The sequence below is a fragment of the Danio aesculapii genome, chromosome 13 (assembly GCF_903798145.1).
Source record: "Danio aesculapii chromosome 13, fDanAes4.1, whole genome shotgun sequence".
NCBI lineage: Eukaryota > Metazoa > Chordata > Actinopteri > Cypriniformes > Danionidae > Danio > Danio aesculapii.
Window position 1 is genome coordinate 30,415,094 of NC_079447.1, and position 26,733 is coordinate 30,441,826.

General features: G+C 37.7%; 2 protein-coding genes across 4 annotated transcripts in view; one reads left to right on the forward strand and one right to left on the reverse strand.

The window, feature by feature from the left end:
- The first annotated feature begins 1,572 nt into the window (after positions 1–1,572).
- On the forward strand, positions 1,573–24,904 carry mmrn2a (multimerin 2a). 2 transcript variants are annotated; one of them, XM_056471191.1, is made up of 8 exons: positions 1,573–1,995; positions 12,565–12,687; positions 13,398–13,504; positions 14,251–14,340; positions 17,211–17,390; positions 20,930–21,366; positions 21,445–22,945; positions 23,286–24,904. In XM_056471191.1, exons 1-8 carry the CDS (start codon positions 1,667–1,669, stop codon positions 23,687–23,689), a joined length of 3,171 nt encoding a protein of 1,056 aa, XP_056327166.1. In that variant the 5' UTR covers positions 1,573–1,666; the 3' UTR covers positions 23,690–24,904. The 2 variants fall into 2 exon arrangements, with proteins under 2 accessions (XP_056327166.1, XP_056327167.1); XM_056471192.1 differs by lacking the exon at positions 17,211–17,390.
- Positions 24,088–26,733, reverse strand: part of bmpr1aa (bone morphogenetic protein receptor, type IAa) — a 29,453-nt gene continuing 26,807 nt past the window's right edge. For both annotated transcript variants that reach the window (XM_056471194.1, XM_056471193.1), the window contains exon 13: positions 24,088–26,267. In XM_056471194.1, the coding sequence (XP_056327169.1) occupies positions 26,142–26,267 (126 nt within the window). In that variant the 3' untranslated portion in view covers positions 24,088–26,141. The remainder of the gene's footprint in view (positions 26,268–26,733) is intronic.

The following is a 26,733-nucleotide window of genomic DNA, read 5'->3' on the forward strand; positions in this document are numbered from 1 at the left end:
TTTTGATTAAAACAAAATCATACTGAGGTTGTATAGATTTATTTTATTTTATACTTATGAAGCTTTGTAATATAACACAACGGTGTTTATGAAACTGTCCTAACAGCTTTAGAATCATAAGACTGTCATTTTAAATACAAATATGACATTGTTTCATTGTTATGACAACTTGACATAAACAAATACATCTTAACCTGTCTTTGTACCAATACAACCTAACTTGTCATCTTTCAGAAATATGATTGTCATGAGACCATTATAAGTGTGTCGAATATTTTTCTGACCACTTTTTGTTAGTAAAACAAACTCAGTGTCAGTAAAACAGATTATTAAAAGTTTCAATAATATATAGTAAATAATTTTAACCTCAACCACAATGGTAAAATAGAAATTGATGTCAATAAAATGTTAAAACTGTAAAGCATTCAATTTTTTTGATTAAATTGTTCTGTCAAATATCGTTCTGCCAAATATTTTTGAGTGTCATGAATGCTTTTCATTTCATACAGTTTTACGATAATAGACAAACGTCCTAAAAAACAAAAGCAGAATGCAGACAGAATGATCTTTCCAACACCATTTGTAATGCTGTGTCCCTAACAATATCAATCACTCACTCACTCGGCATAGTCCCTGATTAATCAGGGGTCACCACAGTGGAATGAACCACCAATTACTCTAGCATATGTATTACACAGCGGATGCCCTTCTAACCACAACCCAGCTGTGAGAGTACACTAACTCATGAACCCCCAGTGCTGGGAAACAACCATTCTCTCATTTACGCACACATTTACACACTACAGTCAATTTAGTTTATCCAGTCAACCTACTGTACATGGCATGTCTTTGGACTTTGGGGGGAGCTGAAGCACCCAAAGGAAACCCAGGTGAAAACAGGGAAAACATGCAAACTTCACAGCAATCTTCTTGCTGTGAGGCGACAGCTCTAACACAGCATGCCACCACTCCTGGAAAATGCTGCAGAAGATATTCAAGACATCCATCTGTAAATCCATCTCTTCCATGAGCCCCTAACGGCATCATACTAGAAGAAATAACAATACTCTGTACTTTCTCTTTTGCTTCAGGCTTCTCTGTTCTAGTTGCTTTGTAAAAAAACAAGCAAACAGTGGACTGACACAACACAGAGTAATTTCCCCTAAAATTAAGCAAGTTTCATATAAAAACCATTGTGCTTATATCACATCCCTTTCCTGAGCTACTTCACTTAGAGTGGAGACAGAAGCAGCAAGAGGTGATAAGAGTGTTAAACTTCTTGTGAGCAGCCAAGAGAAATGACCTGCTTCCTCCCGCATAAAGTCCAAATGAATGTGTCCAGCACCTCCAAACATGTCCAGCCTGAGAGCTGCCGGCCCTCATTGTTCCAGCTCCTCGACCTTTCTGCGGGGAGTAAAGCTGGACGTGGGTGGAGGGGTTCATTTCCGAGGATTGTTGGAGGTCTTTGAAACTATTAAGCAGAGGGAGGGAATGACAGAGAAAGGGGGGAGTGGACTCTGTCAGAAGGAGGGAGGGAAAGAGAGGATCATTTCACAGATGGGAGGTGGAGATTTTCCATACGCCAGCTCTGAGCAACGGAATTACAACCACTTGTTGTCCTGGTGCTTCTGTGCCAGTTGATGTGCATTTTTAGGAGCACACAGATATGGTGGTGCTAAAGTTGTCTGTTCTTCTTCAGGGGCTGCTGCTTGTCGCCCGATGTGAGGTCCGAGCCAGAGACCCCGAGGTGGAGGATGAGGATGAGCTGAAGGATATGTCGGATGGTGGTGGATGGGACCCCAGAGTTCCACTGATTGGCTTTGGGGCAGCTCGTCATGGTGAAGTGATCAACAGAAAGGGACCTGATGTGTACGGAGCTCTTCATCATCCTGTTGGTCATCACGGACATCATGATCACGGTCACCAGGACGTGCCTGAGGGAACAGTGGACCCATCGTCTGCAACTGAGACCACAGGCTCTTTTCAACGCACCGGGTAAGTGTCGCTCTTCTTTATTCATTGAGCATCACTTATTTTCTGGAGTGTGTAGTAGTAAAGGAGGTCATCTGGTAGAGTAACGATGGCTCATTACACGCATGTCATAAAAACATGCAGGGTTTACATGCTTTTACAGCTCATTATTTATCATGGATAGCCACCCAGGTTGAAGCAGAGCAGATTGTGAAGCAATGGCTACAAAAACAGTGAAGTTTGGTTGTCAGTTTTTATTTTCGTATCCAATCATATCATAATGATGTCTGAAGTTTTTCTGGAAGCTGCTGTGATACGCTTGTTTTATTTTCAGTATACACTAATAAACAGGAAGCTTGTATAACATTATGAATGCTTCTAATGTCACTTTTGGTCAATTTAATGCATAATGATTAAACATCCACAATAAAAAAACATTTCTAAAAATCATTTCTCATAAAAAAGAATACAAAAATCCCACTAAGTTCTGGTTAGTAACCTTAACCTAAAACAAGGTTGTTTGTAAACAGATTCAATAATTGGATTAAAGCGCATGTTGGAATACTCATATTCAGATTACAGTCAATTTTATGGATTATAATTATTCATACAATGCAAAATAATTGGTGAGAGACAAACACCTCTCACTGATTTATTTATAGCAGAGACAAAAAAGAAAAACCTCCACTATCGTGGAAGACTCTTCCCATCCTTTACATGACTCCTTTAAGTTACATACAACTCAACATCCAGGTTTCTTCACTAACCGCATCTGTTTAATGTTCATCATTTTTTATTATTATTATTTTATTTTTTCAGATTTATTTTTTGTTGTCACTTGTCACTTTATGTACACTGGAAGCTTCTGTAGCCAAAACAAATTCCTTGTGTGTGTGTGTGAAACACACTTGGCAATAAAACTGATTCTGATTCTGATTCTAATTCCGTCTGGCAGACAGTATGAAGTGCCTTTAGCAAAAAAGGCTAAGTACAAGAAGACATTTATTCCCACTACCATTGGGTTTTTATATATATATATATATATATATATATATATATATATATATATATATATATATATATATATATATATATATATATATATATATATATATATATATATATATTTGTGTATTTATGTATTTAATTTAATTGTGTATTTATGTCTAAATGTCAAAATTATTCATCAATCTTTCAGCCTCCCTAATATTCCTTCTAAAAACCTTACTGTGGGCCATTTCATTTAGATTTGAAAATTCACAACATAGAATGGACATCTAAATTAATTTGCAATACATTAAAAAAGTTTATGATCAGTAAGTCAGTAACACATTGATTTATTAATCAGTAAAATTATATGATCAGCAACACAGATGTATGTTGTATGTTAAATGTTAATTAACATGTATTTATTTAAGTTACTGTAATGTAAACAGACGTTTTCTATAATGTTATTTCTTTAATAGTTTAAAATGTAAAGTAGCAAGACATTTTCTACAGTGTAGATTTGTGCAGAGAATATGAGAGGAGAACATGTAGGAGGTGCATAATTTTACAAATTTCGGAACAATGATAGACTACGACATCTTCGTATAATAATGTTTGTTCATATAATGTAGCGAAACATTAACAAATCATTTGTGAGTCAATATCCATTGACCTGAAAATATTTGTAAAAATATATTTAAAAAACGTAGCTACATTTGCCTTTGTTATCAGTTCAGAGGTCAGATAATGATCACATGCATATGCAGGTAAAAATATAGATCGACTTTGGGCATTTTACTTTGTCCTGTTCACAAATAATTTGAAATAATGGGTAAAATATATTATTCAAATTTCACATTAATAAACAGAAACCAATAAAAATATGTTAAAAACAAGTTTGGTGAAAAAATAATCCCACAGAAATTCCAAAAGTATCAATGATACGTTGCATAACAAATGTAATCTACAAATACAAGACGTGTATTTGTGTATTTTATTATCAGCAACTGATTCCGTCAGCCAGCACTGCTGACCCAATGCTTTTCAATGGTAGTTTTATGTGGCACACGCTGCTTTGTGATGGCGTGGCTGTAAAAACAAAGCCAGGATTGGTTCCTCTCCAACATTTCCTCAAGTTTTCTTATCTCCTCCATCTCTGTTACAATCAGCGTTTCACTGATGTAGAAAATAAACAGGAAAAGTGTTTCAGCAAACATTTGGAAGTACCTGTGTCGCTCAGAAAGGTCTCCTCTGACCCCACATCTCCTCAAAGTGTCAGGAGCGCATATGTTTTCTCTTAACTCTGGCTAATCCATAGTAATTCAGCCTAATTACCTGGAGCGCGGAGGAGGCCAGTGTTTCCTGCGCTTTAAGATCAGCCCTGGTTTAATCTTTGCTCAAGAGCCGGGTCACTCTTTACCTCAACCCACATACATACATTATATTTGACAGCAGCTGATAACACTCACTACAATGTGTTCATTTAAAGTGTTGTGATAACAAAAACAAAGCAGAATGCCTTTTAAACTCCAGTTCATACAGTTATTAAACATGAGCTATCAACGATTAATAGCAGAATTGAGAATAACTTCATATTATGTGCGATCAGCTTATATGTACTAACATGTAAAATAATCATTTGATGAATTATGCTCGTTACGTAGATAATTGTAGCAATGTAATTTATTGTAGCTGTAATCAGTTGATGTAAATATGTTTGTACTGTAATTATACTGTTTGCCTTAACTTCTTCAAATCAAAATTCTTACAGCAACTGAAGATGCACGTATTGATTTGGTTGGATTATTTATTAATATTTTGATTGATTGATTTTAATGAATTAACATTCAATAACATTATACAAACACAAACTATTTTCAGAAACTTGCAGTTCTAATGTTCTATATTATATGTTATATTATATATTATACTATATTATGTTATAATTGGTCATATAATGGACCACAGTTGAAGAAATGCATGTCATTTGCTATAATTTGACCTGATTTTGTTATTGTAGCCTGATGTCTTTTTAATGTCTTTTTATTTTGATCTATAAATTTTAACCTAGAGCAGTGTTTCCCAACCCTGTTCCTGAAGGCACACCAACAGTACACATTTTCAACCTCTCCCTAATCAAACACACCTGAATCAACTCATCAGAACATAAGAAGAAACTCCAAAACCTGAAGTTAATGGGTCAGATAAGGGAGACATACAAAATATGTACTGTTGGTGTGCCTCCAGGAACAGGGTTGGGAAACACTGACCCAGAGTATAACAGCAGTATAACAGCTTTGTTAAATAACAGGTGGACTTTAGCGGAGGTCTCAGGCTGTGGATGAAAGACATTTCTTTATTCTTCTTCTTTTTTTCAGTGATGCGATGTTCTTGGCATGCATGATCTACTCTGAATAGATAGAAAGTTGGACTGACAAAGAGAGAGTTTGATGCCCAGGTGCAGAACATTGAATGGAGCAAAAACTGAGGGACAGGGAGAAAACTATCATAACAAACAGGAACATTTTGTCCTTTTGTGGAAAATGTGATAAAAATGTACAGAAATACTTTAGATTAGGGCTGCACAATATATCGTTTCAGCATCGATATCGCAATGTCCACATCCACATTAGTCACATTGCAGGATCTGCAATGTTGAGTTAGGAATATAGTTGACAACACAATCTCACGGCAATTCGTAACGTTTTGATTTAGTGGCTAATTCGTACGATCTAATTTGTACAATTTAGTACGATTTGCTCATCCCCCAGTGACGGTTGGGTTTAAAGGTGGGGTTAGGTGCCACGCCTCCTTTTTAAAAATCGTACAATTTCGAATTCGCCTCTAAGCAAAACGTAAAATACGTTTTCTTGTGAGATCAGGCTAAGTTGACCAGGAGAAACCGTTCAGGACACATGAGAATTGTGTAGTTATTCCAAAGTTTAACCAAAATAAAGTGAAGGTTTTTCATTTGCACATGTTTTTTTTTTTAAGATCTGAGAGCGTTCAAAGTATTCATGCTCAGGAAATTTGATTATTTGTAACTTTAATAAAGATGAACTTTTCTGAATTATTTATACAGTAAAGATATTTGCAGCGTTATTTTACATTTGATTATTCAAATTCTGTACCTGAAAACTACAAAACAATGTGTTTATTTCACTTTTATCTTTGCTTTTAATTGTTTTTTTTTGACGTTTTTCATTCCAATCAATCTAAATGAATAAAGATTTTTTAAATAGCAGTTTTCAGGTCATCTGGTGAAATTGTTTGTACTATATAAAGTATCATCTGGTGAAATGGCATATACGTCGCAATATTTATTGCAGAAACACAAAAATCATAATGTCAGATTTCTCCAATATCGTGTAGACCTACTTTAGATTGAAATTTTCCATTGCAAAGTCAAGCTTTCTGAATAAAAACAGCTGTTGAAATGTCACAACTAATGAAATGTCAAAACAAATGACACCTTCTCCTGAAATTAAACCTTGTTTTGCTAAAGTCAAATAATAAAGACACATGTCTATTGTCATGTTTCTGACCTGAGTCTCCGGTGGACTTTTCTCTATGCCTGTGTCTGTGGTTTCTATATTTCAGATCTTCTCGAACACTCTTCTTTCACTGTTGTGGTTGTAGTTAATCTGCTTCATCCCAGATTCATCTCAGGAAGCTGTTCATTGCAGCTGTTGTGCAACACAGAGCTATCGAGAAGCTTGTAGAAGATCCAAAGTCAAACAAAACTTAATATTTCAGCTCTGTATACAGTAGGATAAACATGTGCTGACAACAGCTCAAAGCAACTATCAAGGCTCTCTGATTTGTAACAAGACCATGTAAATGTTACTCGTAATTATGTTATAGCTTGAGTTACTCCTTTAAAAGACTCACTACTGATGAAAGGTTTGATGTTAGGAAAGACGTGTAAAGTGATGAAAGACTATTTTCTATTAAATATAATGCTTTTTGAGCAGCAAGCCCGCATGTTAGAATGATTTTTGGAGGATCATGTGACAGAAAACTTGTGTTATCATGCTGAAAAATCCGCCTGGCATCACAATATTTCTTAAATATATGAAGTATGTTCAAATACAAAACTTTTTTAATGTCAAAATATTTACTGTTTTTAATGTATTTTGATGAAATAAATAATCTTTGTGAGCTTCTTTCCTGACTTCTTTCACATCCTAATCTTTTAAACAACAGTAAAGGGATAGTTCACCCAAAAATGAACATTTCCTCACGCCCAAGTGGTTCTAAGCTTTAAGAATTTCTTTCTTCTATTGAACGCAAAATTAGATTTTCTGAAGATTTCAGAGAAAAAAATAAAACAGCTTTTAACATCCACAGTAGGAACAAGACATACTATGGAAGATTTTCCACCGTTCTTCAGTATATCCACAGAAGAAAGAAACAGAAACAGGTTTTAAACACTGGATGATGAGCTAATTATGACAGGATTTATATTCTGGGTGAACTATCCTGTTAACTGCTAGCCTGTATTTCCTGAAAGTTATTGATATTTTACTTAGTTTTTACCTCTTAAGGATATTTATATAAAATAAGAAAGTGATTTTCTGTTCTACGCAGTCTGGAAACTGGAAACTTTGAAACAGGGGCTTAAGGTTAGAGGTCGTGTCAGTCTGTATGTGTGGAGGTCCGTGGGTATGTTTGCTGGATGAGGATCCCAGGATGAGGGAAGTTTGCGGGAGGGAAAAACCGTCAAACTCTTCCTTCCTCTGAAGGGATACTAATCGGCAGAACTCAGGAGGAAGAGCAATGTGTTTACAAAGATGTCCATCCATTAATCTATATGGCAGAAAGTGACAAAGCAAGTATAATATGAGCCTGCATAGGTGCTCATAGGGGTAAAGGGGCTGCTGTCCGTGAGTTAATTCACACAAAAATTTGAATTTGCAATTAATTTATTTACCCGTTCAAGATGTAATTAACGTTTTTAGAATTAATTTTTTAGCTGAAACAGTCGATAAACACCAAATAATTAAAGTCCGCGCGAACTGGAAGCTGCTGAGACTTTTATTTGAGTATGTTGGTGTACTTCCAATAGGAACGAAATATTGTTTTATTGAGGGCAGCACAGTGGCTCAGTGGTTAGCACTGTTATCTCACAGCAAGAAGATTGCTGGCTCGAGTCCTGGCTGGGTCAGTTGGCATATCTGTGTGGATGTTCTCCCCGTGTTGGCGTGGGTTGCTTCCGGGTGCTCCGGTTTTCCCCACTGTCCAAAGACATGTGCTATTGGTGAATTGGGTTAACAAAATTGTCCATAGTGTATGAGTGTGTGTGTGTGAATGTGAGTGTTTCCCAGTACTGGGTTGAGGCTGCAGGGCATCCACTCCGTAAAAAATATGCCAAAATAATTGGCAGTTCATTCCACTGTGGCAACCCCTAATAAATAAGGGACTAAAATTAATTAATATTGTTTTTTGTGCATAATTCCCTTATAGCAATTTAACTGTAAGAGTGCTGTGGTGGTTAATGGGTTAAGAATGTTGTGGCTGAAGCTGTCAAACTGAGGTTAACAGTGAAGGACCAACACTCCAAATGCTGAAGCCAATAGACTTTGACTGATGATCACCAAACAAACATTTTTTTGTGGATTAACTTTGACGGATTAATTGTTCACCTAAAGATTAACAATGTGCTCTGGCAAAATAAACATTGTACATTTTGATTGCACATGAGCTTTAAATAAATAAATACAAAAGACTGGAATAAAGGTAATGATGTGGTAAATAATGCTCAGTTTTTAGCAGACTAATAGTTTTATAGATGCGATTTCATTGTTCAGATCAGAGTTTATGTTTCTTGGTTGGCAGCCATTGACTTGCATTTTATTATAATCATCAAGGACCACAGTTTTAGCCAAATTAACTGAATTATTTAACTGAAAATCAAAGTAAACAAAGTGCAAACTTTCATTTTGAGGGGATGGGAGCCCTAAATTTTAGTGGTTATTATTGGTGATTATGCAAGCAAGGTGAATCTGGTGGTAATGGTTCAACTAACATGACTCCCTATAGCTAATTCTCCAAAACCACATAAACGTTAACGCATAAATAAGTACGCTGATGTAAACAAACTAAATTAAATTAGAAATCACCACCTAGCTTTCTATTTAACTTTTGTTGTCTAATTCCTCTTGATGCACACTGGACAATTTTTTTTCCATACAAAATAAGTCAAAGAAACGGCAATTAAAGGCCCAGTATTTTTATTAATCTAGAGGGCATGCATTCACAAACCAATGCGCAGTTTGATGACATTGTGACTGAATGTAGAATTATAAGAGTTGTTACCTTCATTACATCCTAAGGAATGTGTATGAAGTCATTAGCATACCAACACAGGACACGTTCTTGCTTTTTTTTCTGGATTTAAACATCCTTCCAAATGTCCCTAAAGATTGTGCGTTTATCGCATTGAATTAAAAGTCAATTTGAATGAACTCGGCCAGTGTATAGACAGATTTTTTTTGTACAATGTCTTTGGTAAAACATACTCAAGTATACTTTGTTTTTTGTGATTTTTTTTAGCCAATCTGTAATTATTAGTGATTATCAGTTATTATTAGTAAATCACACTAATAAACAAACTTTGTTGTCTTTTTTCCGGGAGCCAGAATGCACTTCCAGATTGTTCCGGCCCAATTTAACCTGCTCTTAGGGTTACAGAAGATAACGTAAACCAAAGATGTCTGTTGTCCACCATCCTTTAATCCTTTAATCCCAGTCTGCCCCAGAATGAAGCGAAATCACAGGCTCGTAAACTGCAATGATTCACGTGCTTTATGAACTAACATGCCTTAGATCTTTAATCCCTTTAACTTCAGATCCTATTAATCAATGAGCACATTACAGTCAGCTTAGCGATCAAGACAAATGTAGTGTCAGAGGAATGGCCAGGTTATGTTTAAAATTCTTCTTGATTTAAGTTAACGGAGACAAACGCCTTAACAAATCCCCAGTTTGACATGTTCTGTATTTCCAGAAAACACAGTGTTGCACAAGAATGACCACTTGGATGTTTCGCTTTATTTGAGTCTGTTTGCTAAAAATATGAGTTGTTTTTTTGGTCACAGATTATTCTGTTTGGACGCAAGTGCTAAAGCTGTTTATAGAAGACTAAGTGTGACGTGTAGTGTATACAGTCGTATTTTGTTTCAGCTGAGACCTTGAGTAAAACTACTGCTGTATATTTCTAAGTCAAATAGTCCAAAATGCACCAAGTATCATCCATAGATATCGTAATTACTCTTTGCTGTCAGTGTAAGAGCAAACAGTGATGGGACAAGTATGTTTTTGTTGCGCTTGGCTTGCAACTTTGCATAACTGATTCACTTGGCTTTCTTGGACGTGTTCGCTTTGTGGGTTTAAAGCCACATGATTCGTTACACAAATCAAGAACTCAGCCTGGCGTATTCCCAGTCTTCCAGTCATCAAATTCTTTTTGAAAAGTATCGTCCCGTTGGCCTGATCTGGCTTACATTCTTGTTTGATTAATGAAGAGCCCAATACAGAGTTTCTTATTCTCAAGCTCATACCGAATGCATTAACCATTGACCAAAGCCTGAACAATTACACCCAAAACAATTCACAACTGATCAGTGGATGTGAAGTATTTTGGCAGGGCGGTTCTGACCTGTCTTGCTTGTGGACTATGAATCATACATCAAGAAGATTAGGCAAGTTAAAACAACAAATCACAGGCAGTCATTTCTCCTCAAAGGACCATTTCCAATTACATCTGCCCACAAAGCCCTATCAGTCCAGCCTTTAACTTCAACAAACCTCTGATCTCTGGTCAGTGTTAACGGTTTCGTCATAATCAGCAACAAAGGCGTGTGTCAAAGAGCAGCTCTAATGATGTAAAATAACTGTAGCCCATCATCATGAGCACTGCCGTGACCTCAGGGAAAGGACCTCACAGCTGGACCTGTAATCAAATCCCAGAGCTTTGTTTTGTCTTCCTGGTCAGCCACACTTAGACAGCATATGTAACCAACCTAAGTAAATGTGACCTTCTGTGACCTTTGTGTGAACAAAACCCCTTCGTTTTGTTTATCTCCTAATGGGCCTCCTAATTTATAGGCAGCAGGTTGGATCAGGATTGAGTTGTTTGGGTTTGCCCAGTTCAGAAGTGGGGCTCTGTTGCGAACAGCATTGCGAGTTAATGGAGAACTTCAGATCAGATCAGGCATGCCATGCCCCACGATGATATATCAATGAGTCATGGCTGCTGGCACACAGACACCTATTCTTTATTTTGTGGTTTAAAGGGAAGCAGCTTCGTGCCATAATAATGTGGCAAAAGGGACTGAATTCAGAAAGCCTTGCTATTAGAGACAGTGTTGATGTATGCTGGCACTCACACTCTTTTGAATGCGATTCATAATTGGTTGAATTTTCATTTTGGTCTTTGCTTAGAAGTAAAAAGAAGTCATTAGTACATTTTCAGAAATAGTCACCTTTTTCCGGATGTGCCTACTGTGTTTAAAATAATGAGCTGCACTTAGTTTGACGATCTTCCATTCAAAAAGACCAGATACAAATGAAGTTACACTTTTTTTTCTGTGGCCAAAGCTCTTTTCAATTCAGTGTTTTTTCCCTTCACGTTATATTCACCTTTTTTTTGCTAAATGGAAGCCATTTACTTTATACACGTTTTGTGATAAATAGTGCATGTTTTTTATGATTTTATTAAAAATTATTCAGAAAAAAACTTTACCTCAAAAATTAAGTTAGTCAGCTCACATCAGTCAATAAGTTAAAATAGTAGCAAACCACTCTATATGGAATTATGCAAACTTACAAAACGTTTGAATCCAATGCCTCATTAAAATGCATGAGCTTTATACAGTCAAAAACGTTTCTGTGGTAAAATCTTCAACTATAAATGATACACGACTCAAAACTTACTTGATGCATAGTGCTGGTGCAGGAATCCCAGTGCTTTTACTCTTAATGTTGTTGTTTATTCCAAGAACCTTGAAGAAAACATCCGGCCGTTGATTCCTCTGACTAAATTGAGATTACCATGGATGCAATCCAAGAAATACATCAAGGTCTTGATGTATCATTTGTAGCTTGATATTTGTCCGCCAGACAATGAAATATCTTTGGCCGTGACCCTGAGAACTAAGAGAAAATGTTAGTCAAAGGCAATCACAATATAATTGTATTTTTGTTAAGTGTATTACTGAAGTGAGCCTTGTCAAGTATGGTTTATTTTGTCCTCTGTTTTTAACTCATCCAAGAGCACACAAACATTTTGAGTGAAGATACATACAGTGAGCATACACCCGGAGCAGTGGGCTGCTATTGCTATTAGGTGCCTTCAGCTGGGTGTCATAGATGAACAGTGCAATTCATTCACTCCCCCAAGCTACAATTCCTGCCGGGACTGGGAATCAAACTAGCAACTGCTGAATTACAGGTCCAACTCACTGACCATTAGGCAACAACTGTCCCCCTTAGTACAATAGTACATTGAACCTCTGGCCTTGACCAAACCGGATACTTCCAATGTTTCCTAACTACAGAGTATACATACCGGGTTGTGTTGTTGATGTTGTCTCTCCTTTCCAGGAATTGGTGTGCGTTTGTTCACAAGCGGGCTGTCACTGTGGCTGTAGCCTGTGGAACTGAGAAATACACCATTAAGTCTCAGAGTCCCTGTCCTAATGGCACCCCAGACTGCCAGCTCATCATGTAAGTGCATTATATACAGTGCATCATACAAAGTGTTTTGTTGGATTTGATTTTGGAAAATTAAAAAAATTACTATTGGTTACTGATTTATCTTTTCTTACATACATACATACATACATACATATATACATACATACACGCATATATATATATATATATAGATAAATATATACATAGATAAATATATACATATATATATATAAATATATACATATATATATATAAATATATACATATATATATATAAATACATATATATATAAATATATAGATAAATATATACAAAGATATATTGAAATAAACATTTGTATATATCAAAGTTGCTGATTGTTGTAATTTTGTGTCAACAAAAGAAAAAAAATTAAACCAATGCTGCTTTTGCTATCTATTGGTTATACAATCAGTAAATCCCACCCCTCTAAAAACAAATTGGTTGATTGGTTATATGGAAGGGCATCTCCTGCATAAAACATACGATGAAATAGTTGGCGGTTCATTCTGCTGTAGCGACTCTTGATAAATAAGGGACTAAGCCAAAGGAAAAATAGGATAGAATGGTTTGATACAAACAAAATGACCTGTTGTTTCTGAATATCAAACCATAATGTAAAAGATATTTCAAAACAAATCATTTTTTACACCTCATAACTTGACCTGTGCAGTCTGTATTTTCTGTGTAGCATGATTTACGTGACTTAATTTGGATGCAGGTACAAGCTGTCCACTCGGCCGGTGTACAGACAGAAGCAGAGAATCTACACTGCGCTGCTGTGGCGATGCTGTCCTGGGCATTCTGGGGCAAACTGTGATGAGACTGGTACAAATGAGCTTTCTACACTAGGGCTTAAAAGGATGATAGTACACACAAAACTGAAAAATCTGTCATCATTTCCTCACCCTTCACTTGTCTGCCTTTTTTCTTCTGTTGAACACAGAAGATAATTTGAAGAAAGCTGGAAACCTGTAACAATTGCCTTCCATAGAATTACTTTTTCTTATATAGAAGTCAACGGTTTTCAGAATACCTTCTTTAGTGTTTAGCAGTGGTCCTATTACATTCCAACTAATTCTTATAAGAGTATATTAGTAGACTGCTTAATATCTGCTGGTACTGCGCCGCCAACAGACATTCACCTGACTATATGAAAGGGAACATCAAAATAAAGTTATATCAAATAAAGAATCTCATAAAAGTTTGGAACCACTCAAGGGTGAGTAAATTGTCTTTCTTGGGTGAACAATCCCTTCAAGCTGACAGCAGAAACAAAAACAAGAAGTTGTTGCTTCATAAATCTGAGAAAAATGAATTTGCATGGATAATTTCTGAAGATTTTGGCTTGGTATACACTCCTCTTCTTGTTATTTATGTAATAGTATATTTGAATTCTTGACCAAAGTTATGCAAACATCCTCCTTTAAATGAACGAGTTTGGCTCTCATTAACTGGATCAAATTGTAATAAATGGCTGTAAAATGTCTTGTGCTGAAGCTGCATTCCAGGTTTTGATGGACTAAACTGGCCAACATGACATTTTCTGTGTTGTTTCTGTTGCTCTATATCAGTCACAGATGGACACATCTCTCAGTCTGAGACTGAAGACCCGTCTCTGGCAGGCAGACCACATCCAGGAGGACATGAAGAGACAGACAGACGTATGTGATATAAAACCTCTTTAATCTTCATATAAAGATCTAATTTTTCCTAATGAATCATGTAACAAGGGTGGCAAGGTGGCTGAGTGATTAGCACTGACACCTCATAACAAGAGGGTTGCTGGTTTGGGTCCCGTCTGGGTCATTTCTGTGTGGAATTTGCATGTTCTCCCCGTGTTGGCGTGGGATTCCCCTTGGTGCTCTTGGATTGGATAAACTAAACTGTCAAAGTGTGTGTCTGAATGATAGAAATTACACTATTTTCAAGTGTGCGCCACTTATGAGTATGTAACTTCTTTTGTCAGAACTATTGTTTAAAGGGATGGTTCACCCAAACATTTAAGTCTGCTGTTAAACTAAAACTTAAGCACATTATGTGAAACAAATACATTAAAGTATCCAAAACCCACTAGCACAGTGATTTACATTTGGCTGACTTACATTATACCAAATGTGTCAGAGAATGTTCAAATCCAGGGAAATAAACACTAGTGACATGGTAATGAAATCATACACCCTCGATTTTTGGATTGGTTTAATAAAAAGCAGCCTTATGTTTTTTAGCCTACACTTCATTAAAGAGGTATTATAACGGAACCTAAATGTATCTAGTATGATAAAACTGCACTGCTTCTGTTGCTACTAATGCATTTGAAATGTTTATCATGCTTAACATCCAGACCTGTCTGTGACTCAAAGGCGCTTTTCCACTTTTCTGCCAAACCTTACTATCAGTCAGGTATAGTTCAAGTGGCTCAAAACTCTTCATGCCATGTAATGCCAGGCTAACAAAATAATAATAATAATAATAATAATAATAATAATAATAATAATAATAATAATAATAATAATAATTCCTTACATTTATATAGCACTTTTCTGGCCACTCAAAGCGCTTTACACATTGGGGGGAATCTCCTCATCCACCACCAGCGTGCAGCATCCACCTGGATTACATGACGGCAGCCATTTTGCGCCAGACCGCACACCAGCTAATTGGTGGAGAGGAGACAGAGTGATGAAGCCAATTATGGTATGGGGATGGTTAGGAGGCCATGATGGACAGAGGCCATTGGGCAGATTTGGCCAGGATGCCAGGGTTAAACCCCTACTCTTTTTCGAAGGACATCCTGGGAATTTTAATGACCACAGAGAGTCAGGACCTGTCACTGAGCAGTATAGAGTCCCCGTCACTATACTGGGGCATTAGGACCCACACAGACTGCAGGTTGGGCACCTCCTGCTGGCCTCACTGACACCACTTCCGGCAGCAACCTAGCTTTCCCATGTGGTCTCCCATCCAGGTACTGACTGGGCACAGCCCTGCTTGGCTTCGGTGGGCGACCATGTGAGAATTGCAGAGTAGCCAGCTAGCTCTCATGAAATCGCAAACATAATGGTTCAGCACAATTGTGAAAAAGTGATTTAAAACAACCCTGCTGAACTGGTAGAGAGTGTGTGTGAGAATGTCGTTGCCACTCTGCCTGGCTGCTAGTTTCTTCACACACTGAAAAAAATTATTTAAAAAATTATTTCTTGGATTTACTAAGTTTTTTAAGTTAAGGGGTTGTAAATTTATTTGGGCTGGATTAAAACAAAAGAAATTAAGTTGAACATTACTCAATTTAATTTGTTTAAATTCAACCCAATTAAATTGTTTGCAACAGTTTTGCAGGCATCATGTTTTTCAGTGCAGCTGACAAGGTGGAAGTGCACTATTATTTTAAGTAATATCAGAAGAAAAAGGAGTCCCAAAAACAGAATTATCTGATCATCATTCACATCACTGTTTACATTTTGTTTACATTAGAAAGGCAATGACTGACGCATTTGTTTTACTTTACACATATTTCCATTATGAGCACCATGGTGGAAAATGAATCAATTTCCATACTGACTGCACCGGATCTGCATGGAATGGAATGATCCACTGATTGTGGAAAAGCATCATATTGGAGTCCTGCCACATGAAATGTTTTGAATCTGACACTGACAATGACCAACAGCCAATGAGAGAGCAAGACAACAAACAAGAAAAAGTTCAGAAGGAATCTTAGGCCTGTATCATCACAAGCAAGCATGGTTTCTGCAGGCAGCATTCATATTTATCTTTTAAATAGCAAATCAGCACATAGACGTCCATTGAAGAAATCCAGCTTCGTTAAAGAACTCTTGAGAATGAAACCTCTAAAAATCCTGAAAATCATGACGTATGTTTTCGGGAGTATTTGCATAGAATCCTATTAGGGCCAGTTTAACCCACATCATAAATACAGCAATAATAATTCCAACATAATATAAGGGCTAATAACACTCCATCTGCATGAATACCTGTGACAGACTGACACTGGCCAGAGCACTGAAACAAACTGAGGAAATTACAAAGTGTGTTTGTGCAAATATTGGCTTGAAGCGGGAATGTTTTGCCCCACATGGGAGGACGGAAAAGGGTGTATGAGCGTTCAGAAGGGGCGAGCCCACACAGGGCGTGAACGCGTGTGACTGCGCTTCAGTCAGAGCATGGACAAAACAAAAATACACACATGCACTGGAGCACGCTAGAATAATAGTGTTTCAGACGAGGCCGTCAATTCCACAGCTCTAAAAATAATCCTTTGAGTTGGTTGTTGGGACACAAACAAAGGCTTTGGACGCAAACTTGGAAATTCCCATGCTGCTGATTTATCTGATACTAAGCACTCTTATTAATGACCTTCCTGAGATTCAAACCAACAGTTCAAAGTGCACAGGTCACAATCTGAGAGTGAAAAACAATAACAAGAATTGATGGGAAAAGTGCCAACTTTCAATAAAATGCCAAAGAAAAGGTGTAACATTTGGTACAACTTGTTTCTCTTCTCTCTCCTAAGGATTTAACAAACTAACTCCGGAAAACAGAGAGCAGAATGATTACCAAATGTTTGGCAGTCTATTGTATGAAGCTCAGCAACCTGATGTGGAGAATCAAACTGGACCGTCCATAGAGGATTATGAGCATATCCCTCCTGCTGGTCAGGACCACCATAACAAACATCACTTTGAGAGGAGAGGTATGTTATGACAACAAGTAAAATACTGTGTCAACTTCTATAAACCTAGACGACTTTATAAAATCATTTGATTAAACAGTTTTAAGAGTATACTCAAACCTAAGGTGTTTTACCTAACACTAAAATCTCCCAGAAACCACTCATGGATGGCTTCTGCCAATTACAAAGGGCTTTCCTTGCCATTAATGCTTTGATAACACATCTGTGGCTCTTTTCATTACAAATATGGCTGCTATTCTGCTTATTTTGCAATGCGGATGTAAGCTCTTTTCTGCACTCTGTGATTAATTTAAATATGGGTAAATGACTAGGAATATAAAATGGAGGGAACCGTAAACAACTTGTGCTAAAAAACAGTGTTTAAGCCAATGCACTGAATTTGAACTGTTGTGACAAGAAAATAGTTTAGTGCAGCTAAATATCCAATTCAATTTGAAAACTCTAAACATTTAAATTAGGGTGAATTAGTGGGTAGCACGATCGCCTCACAGCAAGAAGGTCGCTGGTTCGAGCCTCGGCTGGGTCAGTTGGCATTTCTGTATGGTGTTTGCATGTTCTTCTTGTGTTCATGTGGGTTTTCTCCGGGTGCTCTGGTTTCCAACCACAAGTCCAAAGACATGTTGTATAGATGGGTATGCTAAAATTGACCAAAGTGCATGTGTGTGAATGAGTGTGTATGGGTGTTTCATAGTGATGGGTTGCAGCTGGAAGTGCATCCGCTGCGTGAAACATATGCTGGATAAGTTGGCGGGTCATACCGCTGTGGCAATCCCAGATTAATAAAGGTACTAAGCCGGAAAAGAAAATTAATGAATGAATAATTCATTTAAATTACAATGACTGTACACACAACCTTTACTTGTAAAACAAGGTGAATGTATATAAACTTACCCACAAGTTTAAAAGAGAAAAAGGCGGGAAAGATTCTGGTTTTGTTGCATACAATAGGTTGATGGAACTCATTGGAGCTTGTTGGAGATTTATTCATTCAGAAAAAAAAACATAGCTTTGCATAGATCTGTGATCGAAACCAGACCTTTGTTGGAATAAAATGGAAGAGACAAAACAACAAAGTTCTAAAGACAGCAAAAACCATAGAGAGCCATGTTGACAAGTAAATAATAGGGGATGAAACGTTAGAGAACAGAGTAAATGGATCCTTTTTTTGTCAGTGGAACCAGGGTGATGCTAACTTCTGGGTTGGCCTATAAAAATATGTCATTGCTCCAGGTCAAAGGCTGCTACTTCAGAACATGAAGTGTTATCCATACCATGGAGTCGATTACAGGAAAATCCTACCTTTAAAATCCTATCCTATCTGTTTGGTAACCATAGTCATTTCAGTTAGGACCACATTTAGTACAAAAGCTACACAACAGCATTTCCTAAACGTGTTATCTTATCTTATTTACAGAAAGGAAGGTGGTATTACACAAACATCTTAGTTTTAATGCAGGCCAACAGCTGATCTAACTTCAAAAGCTTGTAATTGTCCTGTTGAACAATGGCATTATGATTGAACATGAAAAACAGATATTAAACGGTAGAAAGTTTTTACATTTTAACAATAAAACTCTCATAAGTACTTATAGACTGCCGAGCAATATGATATTAACAGTAAGCACAAAAACTGCAACCAGCATTACAGAGACCAACAAAGCATCATAGAACATCACCAGTTATAGTGTGAGTGACTAATGCCTTGTGCTTTTTTGCTTCTGCAAAAGGTTCATTTCAAAGTGAAGTAGCTTCTGTTCAAAAATTCACCATAGATATACAGTACCTGTTTTTTCTATCTGGTTTTGTTCTCCATTTTGTTTAGGTTACATCATTAGCAGCCCATGCAGTGTTGGTTGCAGACCTGAGAGTGGATTGTCAAACTTTATGACAATTTAAGATTTCCTAACTAGAGATAAAATACAATTTTGTAATGCACTTCAGTAATACAAATTTGGGCTAGCAAGGTGGCTCAGTGGTTAACACTGTCGCCTCACAGCAAGAAGATCCCTGGTTCAAGTCCCGGTTGGGTCAGTTGGCATTTCTGTGTGGAGTTTGCATGTTTTCCCTGTCTCCATGTGGGATTCCTCCATGTGCTCTGGTTTCCCCCACAGTCCAAATACATGCAGTGTAAGTGAATTGGACAAAACAAAATTTTCGCCTTATGAGTGCATGTGTGAATGCGAGAGTGTATGGGTGTTTCCCAGTATTGGGTTGCCACTGTAAGAGTATCCGCTGCGTAAAACATATGCCAGAATATTTGGCAGTTCATTCCGCTGTGGCGACCACTTATAAATAAGGGACTAAGAATTAATGAATAATAGAAATTTATATCTTAAGAACGAAGACAAGAAACTTTTTGTAATACGCAGCCAGATATTTCTTTAGCAGACACTTCCTGTAGTTGCAACACGCATTGTCGGATATTATGGGGCATTATTATTATGGGTCTGTCTCAGTCAGTGCCGGTCTCTTTTACATCCTTCTATCCAAAGGATGCTAGATTATCGGAACAGTAAATAATGTTGAAGTCTGGGGGAAAACCTCCATTCCTTTGCAATGACAACTCACTGTCCCTTCTCATTACTAGTTCCTGTGCAGGATATCCGCTCTTTCCATGGGAAAATAAGTCCCTCCATACATTGTATGGTTGTGAGCGTGATGTAATGGTAGATGGAAAAACACAGAGGTTCAGATGCAGATTGAATCCAGTCACACACAACACTAAGAAAACTTTGTAGAGCTGCAGTGGTATTGATGTAAGGGCACATTTGTCACATAAATAACGCTTGAGAGCCTCTTTTAAAGGTTTATTCTCCCCCTCAGAGGTTTCAAAAAGACAAAAGAATGGAAAAAAAAAGCTTTGAAGTTTGAATAGAGACATTTCCCCTTGTTAGCCAATTGTTCTGGGTAGAAGCAAGACCCCTTTGGGTCTGCATGAAATGTGGTTCAGCAAGTAAAAACAATGTTGTCAAGGTAATAAAACATGACTTAATCTTATATACTAGACTTTAAAATGCAAGAAAAAAAAAACAGCAGGAGCATAAATTCTGAAGTTTTCCAGACAATGTTTTGACAGCACGTGAATAAAAGAATAAAAACAGCATGACCCCCATGTCAAGTTCCCAGCAGGGAACTGGTACGTGTACAAATCTAGTCTTGCTTTAAACTTTTCACTCTCAAACAAATGTACCACACACATACTTTTTCCATGCAGGGGATGTGAAAGACTAGGCTGTTGATAGGTCAAGTTCAAAGGTCACATGAACGGCCAACTTGGCCAAGGCTGAACTGGAAATAGATATTAATCTTTCCGACACAATATTGTTGTTTCCTCATGTTGTTTCCTCATCATCCATGAATGAAAATAGAATCAAAACTCTATTTTTGGTGATACATTAAAATTCTCCAAAACGTTGTTGTTTCTGAGATTCTCCTTTAACGAAAGTAATCTCCATTAAGAACATGTCTATTTTAAGACTCCCTCTAAAAAAGAAAGTTTCAACGTTCATGTGTCAAGCATGCCGTCCATTTTTTTCCAGATCCTTATGCTGTAAACGAAGGTGTTCCTTACCCTGAAACACCTTACCTTCATGATAGGCTCTTGCTGGCCTTGAAAGAGGCTGTGGTGTCTCAGCTGCAGCCTGTGTTAGAGAATTTCAATCTAACCTTGGAGCGGCTCTCTCAGGAGGTGCAGGGTTTGCAGCGGGACATGGCCCATCTTCGTCATGATCAGGGGCAGGGAAGGATCACTGAGCCTCAGGAAATCGGTGGGGAGGACCACAATTCACAGGAGGCTGTTGAGGCAGAGTTGAGAGAAAGTTTACTGAAGCTGGAGGAGGTGAAAGCTGAATTTCACAACCATCGCAATGAGGTTGAAGCAAGGCTTCATGCACAGCAAACCATGCTGCACTACAACCTGACGAATTTCAAGACGGACATGGATGTTAAAATCAAACGCAACCAAAAGATGTTACAGGTACGTGCTTTTATTCCTTCTCAGATGATTTAATGTGCACGGAGAATAGCTGCACTAAAAGTGCGTTTCTGGCTCTAGGTGAATCTTCAATCTCTCAACACATCCATGTCTGAAGTGAGGCAGGAGCAAGAGAGGCTGGACGAGGAGCTTCAGAAGATTTGGCCTGAAAAGAGGACAGATCCCATTGAGAGCCGGAGTCATGTAAGCACAGCTGTCTGGGAAGCCATTACACGTCTGGACAACAAAGTTGTCAACAACACAGTGAGACTTAGTGCCTTGATTGAAGACCAAGAACAAGTGGCCGAAAACATCAGGGATCTCCATAATGGTTGGAAAAATCTGGATGATAAAATAGTCCAGACTGGCCTTAACAGTCAGGTTCAGTTTATGGAGACCGGTTTGGAGGTGGAGGCAGCCAAGGTCAGAGTCCTTGATCGTATTGATGAGCTGAGCAGCAATATTAGTGTTATCCAGAGTGCTCTGCAGGATGTGGAGACGGATGTCGACAACATTTATATAGATTTTTACAAAAATATAAGTTCAGCAAGTGGGGAATGTGACTGCATTGCTCTTGGAGCAACTGTGACACATTTGGAACAAACTGTAGCTGATGTGAAGACGACAGTAAATGAAAATAAGTTGGCACAGGAGATGATGGTCAATCGGCACATTAGGGCATGGGTGCCATCTGTGGAAGATCTCAAATTAGGTCTACTGAATGTGCAAAATTCCCTTGCTTTTCAGCAGGAAAAGAGCAAAACGTTACAACACAATGTGACCCAGACACTTGTCTCTCTCCTGGGCAGCCAGCAGGACATTGAAATGCTCCAGAAGCAGGAAAGGGCTAAGGTTGAGAAGATCCAGCAGCTAGAGGGCACTTTCAACACCTTGCTTCAGGATGCCACTCGTCATTCTGATGTACTGGAAATTTTGCTTGGGGAAGAGGTGCTGGAGTTCACGAAGTGGTCCCATCAGGACAAAAGACGTTTCTCAATACCACAGCTGGATGAAAGAATCAAAGACATGCAAAAGCAAATTAATGGACACAGCCTAAGTCTAGCCTCAATGCTGAATGCTGCTACCCCTCAGGTAACAGCAGCAGATGAGCCCTCACTGCTTGCAGACTGGGCTTCGGCAGGAACCAAAAGGAAACGTGAGGATACACGATTTGACCTCTCAGAGGAACTTCTGGAGTACTCTGATGATGACTTCTGGACCTTGGAGAAAACAGTAAAAGAACTTGAAGCACATATCAAACGCCTTGAGGATCATCGATGTCCAACTTGCTGCAACTTCACTAAGACTGCTGCCAGCAGTGGTGTAGAGGGGAAGCTGCAAACTGAGCTGGATACTTTGCGCAAGGACCTCGAGACCCATGTTGGAGTGTTTAAAAGCATTTTCAGTAACACAGAGGGACTTGCTGCCTCTGAGGTCTCAGTGGATTTGGATAAATTGTCAACTTTAATGAAGAGAAAGGAAGTAAAGCATCAAAAGAAACAGAAGAAAGCAGACATAAGACTTTTTCAGACAGAAGGAGTGGATCTCCGCAGCAAGAGGGATGCATCACTGGAGTCTGCAGGTAACATTATTTGTACCTATATTATCTCAAATACACTTTATTTTAAGGTACAATTCTCGCTATTACAAACAACTGACTATTAATTTTTTTTTCTAATTTGCTGCTTATCAATAGTTATTAAATGTAGTAGTTACGTTTAGGTATTAGGTATGATTAGATATGTAGAATGAGATCATGATAAAATATAAACTTCACAAGTACAAATAAACAGCCAATATCTTAATAATTGGCAGGTAATAAGCTACTAGTTAACGGTGAGAATTGTTACTGTCATATGCTTTTCCCTTTCTCTCTGCATTCATGTTTTAATACTTTTACATTATCACTTGGTCCCAAACAGTGCTTCGTCAACTCCCAGACAGTCCAGTAATGTTCCTGGCCAGCAGTAATGAAGGTGCAAATGGATCAGGCACAGTGCTTTTCGAAAGCGTGGCTCTAAATCATGGTCAGCTGTACTCACCGAAAACAGGTGCTTTTCGTGCTCCTACATCCGGCGTCTACCTCTTTGTGATGACATTGGACTTTGGAGCAGGCCTCTCTCTGGCTCAGTTAAAGAGAGGCGAAGAGGTAGTGGCCTCCATGCGGCAGAACCCGAGGAAGTTGGGAGCACCTGCAACACGCGTCGTCATTCTGGAAATGGAGCAAGGAGAGGAACTCCGTCTAGAGCTGGTGCAGGGAACTATAGAGCGCAACAACCCACAAGATAACACATTTGCTGGTCTTTTAATGCTGCAGACAACCTGAGAACACAAAGCATTTTAATGTGCAAAAAGACTGAGAGATGGCAAATCACTTCTGCCTGTTTTTGCACTGCTCACCACTTAAAACTTCTCTTTTGATATCTGAGAGACTAAAATAACAGCTTATGATTGCAACAGGTTATTGAGCCATTGGGCACTGTTTGTAACGAGTCAGATTTGGGTGCGTTTACATGACAAAACTGCCAACTGCTGGCCTGGCACATACGCTACAGTTTTTAGTTTATCCATTAATCCAAATGAATGAGGATAATTTTGACAGTTATCGTCCCTGCATAAAATATTTCCATTTTTAGTATATTGTCATTGTAAAATAGACTTCAAGATATTGTACTTTTTCAGTTCATACCAAAGAAAGACAAGACATGCCAAAAACACAAAGAATTAGTGTACTAAAATTATATTTTGTAAAAGCTTACATGGACAAATAGTATACAGAGTTAGAGGCCTACTCGATAGCCACTTTCAAAATGGGGCTAAATAAAACGAAAACCTCTCCAAATTAAACATTATGGGTCTTATAATACATTACACATAGTTGGGCTTAGTGATACTATGGTTAAGCACATTGAAATATCTACAGGCATATATACAGTATGGTAAAACTCATACTCTTAACAACACATTTCATAACTCTGATTAAAAAGGAGGTTTTCAGGAACAGAAGTCACAAGCAATGGGTGCAAAATACAATCAATGGGGAATTCTGACTGACAGGTAAATGTCCCTTAAAACAGTGGAATTGTAAAAATGAGATTATTTCTCTTTCGTTAATTAATTTTCTATCTTGGTATTATTTGAAATACACGATTTGAGGCGTATATTTCACAGATTCATTTTCCAGATTCCTTGTATAGTGAGAATTCTCTAGCATATTCCTCAGTATGCCATGCTGGGGTGAGAAAATGTTACTATTTTAGATCAATTATTTATTTTCAGATTATTTTGCAAGCGTGTCATTAAATATGGCATTTTGTTTTTAATCAAGATGCTCTTTTGGCATACTGTACCGGAAGTATGTGACAAAGCACCTTAGTCTGGCACTGATATTATCAAAGCATTGTAATTTCACACTTCCTGTCCTCAAGGGTCCAGATAATGGTGTAAAGAACCATTGTGAAATGTTGTTTTGTTACTATTACTAATCACATTGGTTTTTTCAATGGCACTGAGAATAATAAACAAGTATTCTAGGAAACAACACTGTATTATTATTTTAAGAATAATGAAATTAAATCTGTGTGGGAGTTCTGTAAACATGTTACCTAACAGTAATGTGTATTTTGGATCAAACCACTCACCTAAACTGTATTTTTGGCAGCACCAACTGAAATATTAAGCACTGATGACTAACAGATGTTACTCGGTCATTTCATTCACCTTCAGACACAAACAAAGTTTAAACGCAGGATTATTATATTGGCAGATTCATAATACCAAAGAAAAGTCCCAGTTTTTCTGAATGAAGTGAACTCAGGAATGCATCGCATCCACAAACACTAAATTGAATTTAGTGACTTTAAGAGGCATCATAATCACATATCATAACTCAAAATCTGCTTAATCGATGAAAGCCACTCAGCTGTGCATCAGAATAAGCAGTTAACTAATTAAAAATTGGCTTGTTTACTTTTTATATGAAAATATATGGCCAAAGGCTTACTGGAGGAGTGAACTGGGAATGTTTTCTATTTTGAGGATGAAAAAAAAGAAAAAACAAACAAAAAAAAAAGCATGCTTTAAACAATATATCACTCATGCAACAAAATGATGAACACTCATGTGAGAAACCAAACTGTCTACCGAAAAGCAGCATGCATAATTTGACCTTGAACCTTCTGTGGAGGCAGGGGGACTATGTGTTGATTCATAAAAAATGTAAAAACACACAGTATGTTTGTCAGAGTACATGGCGAAAGGACAATTGTATAGTTCAATTAAGCTTTTTTTTTTAAATGCCACGCATGAGACAACTAGAGGCACAAATAATCGTCCTCTAGATATTATACAACGGCTGTTAACTGGACGAGATTATATTGATAGAATATTGTTTCGCTCTGTTTTCAGTTCACCTATTACTATATTTATGTCATACATTAAATCACAGTTTGCTTTACACAGATTCCATGAGAAGTCAACAGCATTTCATCCATATGGCAGGAGATTTATCCCAGAATCGACAGAAACAGCTGAGTGTATTTTAAGGCAGGTGGGTTTATATCAGTCTTTCCCAAATCCACCAGAACATCCCACTCTGGCGCAGTAATCCACTGATCCAAGTCCACAATCGTACAGCTTTCACAGAAAGCAGCAAAGTCACCACGTCTGATCCAACAAAGGAGGAGAGCTTGATTTATTTCAGTGTCAGATTGCCAATCTCCTCCTCTGTGAAGATGACGATGATGTCAGGAAATAATAATAAAAAATCCCTCCGCAGGTCACATTTTAATGTCTTGTGATTCCACCATTTTGGCTAAAGTCTTCTTGACTCGTAGGATGGTTAAGCGTGATGCAGGATTGTGGGCCCAGCATTCAGACATCAGCTTCAGCATGGCCCTTAAGCACTGGGAAGACAAACTTATTTCACAACATGTACTTCTCTTTTGGAAATATTTAGAGATCTGAAGCAAGTTGCAAGTAAAGGGATAGTTCACCCAAAAACTGAACATTCTGTCATTTACTCACACTTCACGTGTAACACACCTGTTTATTTCTTCTCTTGAAATTCAATTCAGTGGTCCCTTATTAATCGTGGGAGTTACGTTCTAAAAACAGCCCGCAATAGACGAAATCCTCGAAGTAGTCCACTTTATTTTTTTACAATTATTATAGATGTTTTAAGGTTGTAAAACTGACTACAGTCAATCAGGACGAAGAACACAATGCGCTAATCAGGACACACAACACAATGCGCTAGGCTTGGGAGGTATCCAAATTTTGATTCCGTCAAACCTCCTACCTATTTTACCTTGGTATCCGATATTACCGTGCATATTAAACAAAATTATGATGTAAGGCTCAGACCGCATC

Bases quoted from the DNA above. Each gene is read 5' to 3' on its own strand.
- mmrn2a (XM_056471191.1), top strand. From the start codon at position 1,667: ATGGTGGTGCTAAAGTTGTCTGTTCTTCTTCAGGGGCTGCTGCTTGTC. The intron at 21,367-21,444 runs GTACGTGCTTTT...TTCTGGCTCTAG, and splicing joins GCAACCAAAAGATGTTACAG to GTGAATCTTCAATCTCTCAA. The intron at 22,946-23,285 runs GTAACATTATTT...GGTCCCAAACAG, and splicing joins TGCATCACTGGAGTCTGCAG to TGCTTCGTCAACTCCCAGAC.